Source organism: Galleria mellonella, unplaced genomic scaffold (assembly GCF_026898425.1).
Source record: "Galleria mellonella isolate WM207_F2 unplaced genomic scaffold, CSIRO_AGI_GalMel_v1 utg65, whole genome shotgun sequence".
In the NCBI taxonomy this organism is placed as follows: Eukaryota; Metazoa; Arthropoda; class Insecta; order Lepidoptera; family Pyralidae; genus Galleria; species Galleria mellonella.
Window position 1 is genome coordinate 2,594,763 of NW_026442138.1, and position 12,053 is coordinate 2,606,815.

Below are 12,053 nucleotides of genomic sequence, written 5' to 3' on the forward strand. Positions count from 1 at the left end.
TTATGTCCATGGTACTGCTCATGTCTATAGGCGACGGTTACCACTTTACATCAGGTGGGCCGTTAGCTTGTTTGCTATTCTAAGTTATTTAAATTATTAGTACTATTGCTAGCAATATACCCCTGTCAGACCAACCTCCACATGACCATGGAATATCCTTTAAAGTTAGGCTAACTGAGCTGCCTATTCATTGTCACGTATCATTCGTCAGTGGTTCCTTAAAGATATTTATTTTCTCTTCACAATTCATAACAGTGGAATATAATGAGACATGCTTATATTAAGGTAATCAAATTATAAATATAATTGTGAAAGACTGGTGAGATAGGTATAAGAATACCTGTATTACAGGTCACCAGGGCCTCACTCTGCAGGATTACTTGATAAGTACTTATCATCATTATATAGTATAAAACAAAGTCGCTGTCGTTGTCTGTGCAGCATACATAATGCTTAAATCTTTAAAATTTAACTTTACATTGCAAACGCTAGCTGAACCCCACGAGATAAATCAAAATAATGTACTACAGTATTATACACCTTAAAAAGGTCAACAAAAAAGTCCGCGATGGTAAATGTCTATCTCTTAAAGATAACCCATTAACCACCCAAGTACCTTAAATACATTGTCCATTTAATATAGATCAATATGGCCCTTTTTACAGCATATAATTTAAATGAATATTTTCGAAGATATTACAGATTTCAAATTCAGGGACATAGCGGTGCAGCATCGCACCCTTGCGAAGCCGGGGCGGGTCGCTAGTAATATAATAAGCGAATTCAATGTAATTAATATAACTTATAGGAAGAGACAATTTCTTATAATTTAATCTGGGAGTTATGTGTGTGTGTGCGCGTGTGTATATGCGTGTATCTGTAGGTGCATGCGTGTCTCTCGCTGTGTGTCATTGTCATGTACGCATTCATATACAATTTTAGGTTTTTAAGTTATTTTCTCACATCTGTGGGATAAGTAAAGACTCTGTAGCATCATAGTCGAGTATTTTCAACCAATTGGATATGAACTTTTTACAAGTGTACCTATTTCGGTCGGTAGATTGACAATTGAGCGTTGATTTTATTACATAGGTAACTACCTTGGTGGGGGGGTTGTTAGTAATGGAGACTAAGAATCCCATTGCTAGCAATATAGCCAGCCAGGTTGACCTCCTCGCGGTTCTCCCTGGAAATTAACATGGTTAATTCCTGATGAATTCATCATGATGGGCTAACTGGCTTGTTTTCATTCTTATCTATCACCCTTCACTGGTGCTTCGCCAGCTTATCCTGTTAACACAGGCGGGGCTACCATACCACCCTTCACTGGTGCTCCGCCAGCGTACCCATCAAAAAAAGAGACGACTTACCTTGACGAGAGTGCGGGCGAGCGTGGCGAGCTGGCGGTCGGGCCGCGCGCGCATGTCGTTGTGGTAGGTGTAGTCCTCGGCGGGCGAGGGCCGCGGCGCCAGGCAGGCGGCCACGAGCCGCTGGTAGGGGCGGCGGCGGCCGCAGTGCGCCAGCGCCAGCAGCCCGGCCAGCGCGCCCTCGGCCACCTCGCGCGGCACGCGCCCGCTGCCCAGCAGCTCCGCGCACGTGGGCCGCTCGCGCGGGTCGTGCCGCAGCAGCCACCTGCGCACGTCCCATTCGTGTTTCAACCGTAATGCAGTGGGGGGGGGGAGGGATTGTTAGTAATGGAGACTGAGAATCCCATTGCTAGTAATATACCCAACCAGGTCGCCTTCCTCGCGGTTCCCCCTGGAAACTATCATGGTTAATTCCTGTTAAATTCATCATGATGGGCTAACTGGCCTGTTTTCATTCTCATCTATCACCCCTCACTGGTGCCCCGCCAACGTATCCCGTTAGCGCAGGCGGGGTTAACATACCATTTTCACCCATACAAAAAAAAAAATCCGTATAACAGTTGCGTTTGTATGGCTGCGTTTCGGTTTGAAGGGATATGACGTAAATTTACAGGGTACAGAAGAATAACACCCGAGTCCTCGGGAATGGCAACGCATAGGGAGTATCATGGGCGAAACAGTATACTCTGTTATGTCCATGGTACTGCTCGTGTCTATAGGCGACGGTTACCACTTTCCATCAAATGGACCGTCAGCTTGTTTGCCATTCTAAGTTGTATAAAAAAAACATACACACGTCACACACACGTGTTTGTCACAATAGACTATTTGACTGATATCTGGAAACCATCTCAGACTATTAGTGGTATTTATAAAAAAAAAACATTTGCTGTGGCTCTACAGTTCCAGGGCACGTCTCTTAACATCTCTAAAAGTATTGGGATCCTTGGTGTCGATATCTTTAGTGATGAACAGTTCCGTGACCATCTCGAAGATAAAAATTGTGTATACTGTAATCTATCCCACAGTAAGTCACAACATCACTGATAATCAACATGGTTTTCTTAGGTTTAGATCTACCACAACCAACTTAGCTATTTTCTCATCCTACGTTTTGAAAAATATGGAAAGCGGGGGACAAGTGGATGTGGTATACACTGACTTTGAGAAGGCGTTTGATCGCGTACACCATGGTATACTTATACAAAAATTGAATAAGTTGGGTATACACGGTGATCTTCTTCGTTGGATAATTTCCTATCTCTCTAATAGATCTCAAGCAGTTGTATTAGGAGGTTTTAGATCGGATTTTGTTGATGTCCCTTCTGGCGTTCCTCAGGGATCACATCTGGGACCCTTATTTTACAATGCCTATCTTTACGATATTTACACATGTGTTAATAATTCTGAACATTTATTATATGCCGATGATAAAAAAATTTACCGTGTCATAAAAAATACTTCGGATTGTTATAAATTGCAAAATGACCTGATTTCGCTAAGTAATTTCTATAAAAGAAATAAAATAACTATAAGCCATAACAAATGTCAAGTTATTAGTTTCACTAGACGTAGGACTCCTATTGTATTTCATTATACCATAGATAATGTCCCTGTCCATCGTGTCAATCTTGTACGTGATCTCGGTGTATATTTTGATGACAAATTCTTAATGGACAAACATGTGAATATTGTTGTGACTAAAGCATTCAAACACTTAGGTTTTATAAAACGTGTTTGTGAACATTTTGATAACATACAGTGTTTGAAATCTATATATTTTGCTTATGTACGTAGCATTTTGGAATATTCAAGTTGTATATGGTCACCTCATTACCAAATCTATAAGGATCGAATAGAACAGGTGCAATCTCGTTTCGTTAAATACCTTAACTTTAAGCGGAAGAATAGATTTCCGACCTATGAAGAAGGCTGCAAATATTATAAATTTCTCACTTTGGACCAACGTCGCAAACTGTTGGATGCCTCATTTCTGTATGATATTGTCAGAGGGAATATTGATAGTCCACGCATCCTTAACTCCATCACATTCTATGTTCCTCGCCGTCGTGTGCGTGGAACACCGTTATTTTCAATACCCTTTTTTAATACAAATTATGGTAGAAACTCTATATTTGCATGTATAATGTCAATTTATAATAAGTTTTTTAAAGAAGTGGATCTCTTTACATACTCTTCAAAACAAACTTATAAAAAAAAACTTTCTGAAATATTTCTTCAAAACCTCTAATTTTATTTTGTCAATTCCATTGAAACATATATATACACATACCCATTTAAAGAGCTCACACACACGCACGCACGCACGCACGCACGCACGCACGCACGCACGCACGCACGCACGCACGCACGCACGCACGCACGCACGCACACACACACACACACACACACACACACACACACACACACACACACACACACACACAATCTAGTAACTATTGTTATGATATACTATAGTGTAATTTTTTATTTTTATTTCCTTCTAAATTTTATAATTACTCTAGCCACGACAAATTTATATCGCTAAGTCAGTGAAAACCTGTTATTGGCTTTTTATATGGATAATTTGTTATTGTTTTAAGCTATAAATTGTAAGCTGTTGGTTTTCCAATAAATAAATAAATAAATAAGCTGAAGCTGGCATCCAAAAATTCGGTGTGCTTAATAGAGCGAAGCATTACTTCAAGCCGGATCAGCATTTAATGCTCCACAAATCGCAAATCCGGCCCCATATGGAGTATTGCTGTCACTTATGGGCGGGAGCACCTAAATACCAGCTTGAACCCTTCGATTCGGTGCAACGACGAGCTATGAGAATCGTCGATGATCCCAGGCTTGCAAGCGGTATCGAACCCTTAAGTCTTAGGAAAGATTTTGCCTCACTCTGCGTGTTCCACCGCTTGTACAATGGATTGTGTTCAGAGGAATTGTTCAATATGATGCCCACGACCACTTTCTACCATCGTACGACTCGCCATCGACAGGGAGTTCATCCTTATATCCTACAGCTAAATGGTCGCGTACAGCGCAGTTTCAGAGATGTTTTCTTCCACGAACACTTAGATTATGGAATGAACTCCCTACCGAGATTTTCTTAAGAGACTACAGCATGGGTTTCTTCAAAAGGGGGGTAAAGACATTTCTTTAGGGTCGGCAATATGCGCCTTATACCTCTGGTATTGCAGGTGTTCATAGGCGGTAACCACTTACCATCAGGTAGGCAAAAGCTGAAACAATTAATTCAGATGGCCGGATACCATACGGACAAAGTCGCGAGCATCAGCTTGTATGGAATATTTCAACAGTTCTCTAAAAGCATTGGGATCCTTGGTGTCGACATCTCTAGTGACGTACAGTTCCGTGGCTACCTCGAAGATAAGGTGAAGCTGGCATCCAAAAAACTCAGTGTGCTCAATAGAGCGAAGCATTACTTCACGCCGGATCAGCGATTAATGCTTTACAAATCGCAAATCCGGCCCCATATGGAGTATTGCTGTCACTTATGGGCGGGAGCACCTAGATACCAGCTTGAACCCTTCGACTCAGTGCAACGACGAGCTATGAGAATTGTCGATGATCCCATGCTTGCAAGCGGTATCGAACCCTTAAGACTTAGGAGAGATTTTGCCTCACTCTGCGTGTTCTACCGCTTATACAACGGATTGTGCTCAGAGGAATTATTCAATATGATGCCTACGGCCACTTTCTATCATCGTACGGCTCGTCATCGACAGGGAGTTCACCCTCATACCTTACAGCCTAAATGGTCGCGTACAACGCGGTTTCAGAGATGCTTTCTCCTACGAACACTCAGGTTATGGAATGAGCTCCCTGCCGAGCATGGGGTTCTTCAAAAGGGGGGTAAAGAGGTTTCTTCAAGGTCGGCAACGCGCGCGTAATACCTCTGGTATTGCAGGCGTTCATAGGCTACGGTAACCGCTTACCATCAGGTGGGCCGTATGCTTGCTTGCCACCTCAGTGGTATAAAAAAAAATTCACAAATTATAAACTAAGAGCGAAAAGAAAGAGCTAGTTTATAACTTACTGAATAACATATATTTGCTTTGCATTTTCCTCCGTTATAAAATCACTTGGCATCAATATGTCTTTGGTTCTGAGATTGTTGAGCACTTTCACCCTTTCCATCCCAGTGCTCAGTGGGGGATGAAACATCTCAAATAGGATGATCCCGAGGGAGTATATGTCGACTTTCTGGTTGTATATAACCTTTCCTGTGGACTGCAGGAGCTCTGGAGCTAAGTAGAGAGCTGTGCCGACCTGGTGAATGAATCAGTGTTTTAGAAATTTAGTTTTACCTAATTAGGTACATAAGACAGACACATATTATAATGATGGAAGTATACAGATCAAAGAAAGCAAAACTTGTTCTATTTTATATAGGTATACTGTTTTACATCATTAGTTTGAATGGAATAGAAATAATCTTTATTAAAATAAATATCAGAGACCAGAGAGAGACTTTGTACTAAAGTCGTTTGCTTGGTCAACTCTGTCCTATTCGTGTTTCTACCGTGAAGCAGTTGTGTTTGCATGACTGTATTTCGGTTTGAAGAGTGGGATATGGCAGTGAATTTACAGCGTACAGAATTAAGGAATAACACCTTATCGTATCATGGGCGAAACAGTATACTCTGTTATGTCCATGGACTGTTATAGACATGAGCAGTAGCTCATGTCTATAGGCGACGGTTACCACTTTCCATCAGGTGGGCTGTCAGCTCTTTTGCCATTCTAACTTGCATAAAAAAAAAAGATTTTTCTCTTAGAAGTTAGTAACTAGTCTTTCAAGACAAATGTACTCCTAGTGTAAGGACTAGGTCACTAATTTATTTGACGTTTTAATTTATATACAATAATATTTAAATAAACAAAAAAAAAAAAAAAGAAAATTATTTTAATCTATAAAAATCATAGAGAAACATACTTGTCCAGTCAAGGAACCTTGTATTTCTTCTTGTTTCGCTTTTTCTGTAAAATAAATCAATGTTGAACTTTAGAGTTCTCCTCTATTAAATAAAGTGACTAATAAGTTCACATTACATTATTTAAGACTAGGTTTCGCAAAAAAAAAAAAGAAACAATTATTTTCTTTTAAAAAGTGAACTACTAAATTGATTTTGATAAAATTTCTATGGGTACAATCTGAAAAAACATACTTCCAAATAAAAAAAAAGTCTAAATCGGTTTATGAATTACGGAAATAACAGACAGAAAAAAAAACATAACCGAATTGAGGACTTCCTTCTTCTTTTTGGAAAAGGTTGAAACAAAACTCTTATTCAAATAAAAAAAAAATCAATAAACTAATTGTAATATTAAAAAAAAAGTAATAGAGATTTATCACGATGTAAATTCGAGGACGTACAAATTTTTACTTACCATCAACTGGCAACCCTGTGAGCGCTTTAGTTGCTAGGCCAAAATCTCCAATCTTAACATGGTCATTCGAGTCCAAAAAAATATTGACTGGCTTCAAATCTCTGTGTATCATGCCTCTTTGGTGTACATGAGCTAACCCTTCCACTATTTCTCTAAACAACCTCCATGCTCTTGTGTGCTCTTGGTACAAACAGTTGTCTATGGCTTGGCGAAGTGTGTGTTTCTCGCAGAACTCCATTTGTATATAGAGCACCTGGTTCAAACGTACGGACTGCGGTTTCGGGGTGTCAGGTACGGCATCCGAAGCTATGGTCTGCGATTTGTTGTCTGAATCGCCGGCGAATTCTATGCTACAGCTGGAATCGTCTTCAGGGCTAAAACGTATTAAGGATAGAGAGTAAATATAAGATGGACTCTATTTGCTGCGCTAAGACCTGGACCTTTGCTGGACCATTGTGCTTATGAATCATGGTTAGAACAGCCAGCCCAGCTCCGCCCAGAAGCAGAAAAAGTTCCTGGGATCTTCAAAGGCCTCACGGAACGACCTCACCGTTCCGAGGATTTCTAAACGTTGAGGGGCCAGAGGTTGAGATTAGAAAGAGGCTAGGGAAATAAAGTATAGTTTATAAATACGATCTACAGTGGAGGCAGGCCACAAGCACGACTTATAATGGGTGCCATAACTGAACATATGCCAGTAAGGCATATGTCGGATGACCGAGTTGACAGGACGCACGATCTACTGTTCACTGACGAAACCGTATGCGATTTACCAATTACATACTTCTTGAAATCTCAAATGACACAACATAATTCAGTACACAACATAATGTAGAATTGTAGCATTTTTTATTTTATTAAGAGAGAAAATATAAAATCGAAAATTATTCTTAGTAACTACTTATTTATTTTAGTGTGAGCATTGCGTCTGAGCATCTTTCGCTATATTAGCCATTCAGTTGGCCATCTCTAGGGATGCCGTGGTGGGTTTTAGCCGGTAGGAGTCTGGCAGTAGCCATATTTCTCCCTCGGGGCGTATGGACCTGCACGATGCATTTCCCCCACGATAAAAAAAAAGGTTGGTCATCCCTGGCACACACTACACGAGATGGACTTATCTACAGACACACTGTGCAGATTGTGCAGTGAGGAATAGGTATTCATAAAACACCTAATGTGCTACTGTGATTCGTTGGCAAGTATGCGTATGAGTCTACTAAGAATGGCTTATTCAGAGCCGTTCCTACTACTAGAGACTACAGATATTTTAAACCGCGGAATATCGTAATATCTTTTAGTTATTCTTTAATTGCCTCTTACATCCTGGGGATAAACAGGAGTGATAACATATACTTACTTTATCATTAGACAAAGAGAGTTTTACCTCATTTTAAACAGTGGTAGCGCTTCATCATCATCCACGTCCTCTTCACTGTCGGACGTGGAGTTCCGTTTGGGTCCGGTCCCTTCGCACATGGACCATTCTAATTTGACCTCCTGGCCTAATTTAGCGACGACACCCTCGAGACTAGCACCAGGTTTCTTCCTTAGAACAAATAACAACATCCTATTAATATTATATATGCGAAAGTTTGTAACGATAGATAGTTGGATGGATGTTTGTTACTATTTCCGCCAAAACCACTGAACTTAGAACTTAGCACATAAAATACTTTATGTATTGATTCACGAGATATAGCTTAGATACATAGCCAAACATGGGGATCTGATTTAAGGCGATTAAAAATGTAACCATGAGTGACAAAAATAGATCTTTAATCCTTTAATAAAAGCAGAAGAGAGAGAGAGAGATTGAGAGGGGGGGGAGAGAGGGAGAGAGGGAGAGAGAGAGGGAGAGAGAGAGGGAGAGAGAGAGGGAGAGAGAGAGGAAGAGAGAGCGGAAGAGAGGAAGAGAGAGGAAGAGAGAGAGGAAGAGAGAGAGAGAGAGGAAGAGAGATGAAGAGAGAGGAAGAGAGATGAAGAGAGATGAAGAGAGAGGAAGAGAGAGAAAGAGAGAGAGAGGCAGAGAGGAAGAGAGAGGGGAAGAGAGAGGAAGAGAGAGGAGGAAGAGAGGAAGAGAGAGGAGGAAGAGAGGAAGAGAGGGGGGAGAGGAAGGGAGGGGGAGAGGAAGAGAGAGATGGAGAGAGGAAGAGAGATGGAGAGAGGAAGAGAGGGAGAGAGGAAGAGAGAGAGAGAAGAGAGAAAGAGGAAGAGAGAAAGAGGGGGAGAGAGAGAGGGAGATGGAGAGAGAGGTAGAGAGAGGGAGAGAGACGGAGAGAGGGAGACGGAGAGGGAGAGGGAGAGAGACGGAGAGAGGGAGAGGGACGGAGAGAGGGAGAGGGAGAGAGACGGAGAGAGGGAGAGGGAGAGAGACGGAGAGAGAGAGAGGGAGAGATAGAGGAAGAGAGAGAGGGAGAAAGAGGGAGAGAGGGTGAAAGAGGGAGAGAGGGTGAAAGAGGGAGAGGGAGAAAGAGAGAGAAAGGGAGATAAGAGAGAGAGCGAGAGAGGGGTGAGAAAAAGATAAATACAAGTTTTTTACATACAAAAACTAAAACTGTCCTTTACAAATAAATATACAGGGTCATTTCCTTTGACACAAAGAATTATTAAATTTTGACAGCGTGAGGGCCTACCATGAAATGAAATTCTGAAGTTTCGGATTCAATTTTGTGTTTTTGTTCATACATAAATTAGCCCAGTAAATGGAGGTTAACATTTCGTTCGTCACAAATCCTACCATAAAAGTCCAAAAAAAAAAATCTTTTTAACGTTTTTAAACAGTAAGTATTATGTAATTTTAAGAACAAATTTGTGTTACGTTCGACTCTGAAATTTCGGAAAACATTTCATGGTAGGCCCTTTTATTATACCTTGTTGGTGTTTTAGCAACGCTACAACTGGACGAGTCATCATCATCATCATCCACGTCGGTGATCGACTCTATCCAGGCGTTGTAATAACGAACCACGTTCTCGTGGTTCAACCGAGACAGCAGTTTCACCTCCCGCGTGATCTTCCTGTTCAGTTGAACGTTTTCGGGGTTCAATTTGACGCGTTTCAACGCATAGAATCCGCCGTCGAGTTTATTTTTCACCTGAAAATAAAAAATGTATATTTTTTTACTAATTCAGGTATTATTTCGCTGAAATTCATGTCATTGGTTAGTTGATTTGAATTAATTTGTTAAATTCCACTACCATTAGTACGCAGATATTGCAAGATGTGCGTAGACTGAATAACGGTCGGCGATTGACGACAAATAATCAATCCTAGAAATGTTATTAGGTAGAATTTATTATTTTAATATATTTTATTCTACTAATCAAATAAGCAGTTTTTGAAATTAATCTCAAAATATTATAAATGGAAAAGATATTTGAATGTATTAAGTCTGAGTTCAATCATCTATCTTATTAACTATCCAATGCTGCATAGCCGTCCCCTCCCCCCCCAAAGGGTAGGGTGGGAGTTTACCAGTAATTGCTACGCATGGCAGGCGGGTTCACAACCGCAGTTAGGGTTTGACGTTTAAAAAGGGATGCTGCTGCCCATTTTTCGACCAATGAACCAAGTACAAACGCACGCAGACATACACGCACGCACGCACGTACGTACGCACTCGCACATTTATTCAACCAACCAATGGGGTCAAGACCTTTTATGGAATTAGTCAGATAAAAGTAACTATGTAGATAACTAGAGGGAGACTTTGTACAAAAGTCGATTGCTTGGGTACCTCTGTCCCATTCGTGTTTCTACCGTGATGCAGTTGTGTTTATACGACTGTGTTTCGGTTGAAGGGTGGGATATGGCGTGAATTTACTGAGTACAGAGGAATAACACGGGAGTCCTCAGGAATAGCAACGCATGAGGGGTATCATGAGCGAAACAGTATACTCTGTTATGTCCATGGTACTGCTCATGTCTATAGGCGACGGTTACCACTTTCCATCAGGTGGGCCGTCAGCTTCTCAGCTTGTTTGCCATTCTAAATTGTATAAAAAAAAAACTTACCTATAAGATTTTCTTATGGATTATTTTAAAAGAACAACAATTTAATAATTAAATAGTACATGTTTACCTTCAGGACATCGCCAAAAGCACCCTGGCCGAGCCATGCAAGCTCTTCGAACTCGTCTGTGAGGCGAGAGTGGCCACTCGTGGTCGGGATTATGCTGCGTATTTTTATAACCTCTTCATCGTCCTACAACACATTTTTAATACAATATGAATTGGCAAACAAGATTACGGCCTAGTTGTATTTTAGATCAGCTGTATCTCGCGGCTCCGGCCGCTTAAATTAGTACATAAAGTACATGTATATTTACATTATTACATGTAAAACATCTTCATATTTAGAAATAAATGAATTTTCATCGTGCCTCCGATCAAACTGTTTATAAATACTCCTCTCCGTCCAAAGGTTGCCTGGAAGAGATCGCTTTTAGCGATAAGGTCGCCCATTATTTTTTCATTGTGATTATTTCTTGTAATTGTTTGTATCTATAATAAGTTTACTATTGTAATCTTTTGGAGGAAACAATAAAGAGTATCTATCTATCTATTTATCTATCTAAAGTATCCACTGTGCTACGTTATTAAAATTTAAAGTTATGTTATGCAAATCTCATTCAAATACATTCAGTTATTTTAGCAGGAAAGAGTAACAAAAATTCATCGATCCATACAAAGTTTCGCATTTATAATGTTAATAGGAATATTCTGGACTGTTCTAAAAGTTGCACATGTACTCTCAGATATGTCTTTAAGAAGCTTCGTTCGCATTGCGGAGTGGTCACAGGAGAACTATTCTTCATATTCTCACTTCATTACACAGTGACAAATAAATCCATAGACGTAGTATTGACAGACTGGACAATAACAAAAACGAGGCAAGAAAATGATTACTCTAATATGCGTGTTCTGTAAATGTATATACTTGACATATTCGTTATAATTTTAATTTCGATTCGAGGCCAATAGGAACTTAATTTGGATTAAATTTGATATTTTTTTCTTCCAACCATTCTAAAAATAATAATAAAAAAAAATTCTAAAAATTACATTCAATTGTGAATGTAAAAATAATGAGACATAATTTTGTTCATACTCCTGCCAAATCAGCTTCGAGCATATATTGTGCAAATTATTTTCTAGCATATATTGTCCTATTGTCTGTCTCGCTCTAACATATAAGAGTTATTATATGTTCTCTCTTTTACATTACCAAACTATATACTTTATAATCTAAGAACATATACTTTC

At 40.0% G+C, this 12,053-nt stretch overlaps 1 protein-coding gene across 2 annotated transcripts in view; it reads right to left on the reverse strand.

The window, feature by feature from the left end:
- The window catches only part of LOC113511351 (eIF-2-alpha kinase GCN2), a 37,861-nt gene that overhangs the window by 14,700 nt on the left and 11,108 nt on the right, over nt 1-12,053 (reverse strand). For both annotated transcript variants that reach the window (XM_052900460.1, XM_052900459.1), the window contains exons 10-16: nt 10,870-10,992; nt 9,659-9,882; nt 8,173-8,334; nt 6,789-7,162; nt 6,334-6,377; nt 5,434-5,666; nt 1,371-1,632 (exon numbers count right to left, since the gene is read on the reverse strand). In XM_052900460.1, the coding sequence (XP_052756420.1) occupies nt 1,371-1,632; nt 5,434-5,666; nt 6,334-6,377; nt 6,789-7,162; nt 8,173-8,334; nt 9,659-9,882; nt 10,870-10,992 (1,422 nt within the window). The remainder of the gene's footprint in view (nt 1-1,370; nt 1,633-5,433; nt 5,667-6,333; nt 6,378-6,788; nt 7,163-8,172; nt 8,335-9,658; nt 9,883-10,869; nt 10,993-12,053) is intronic.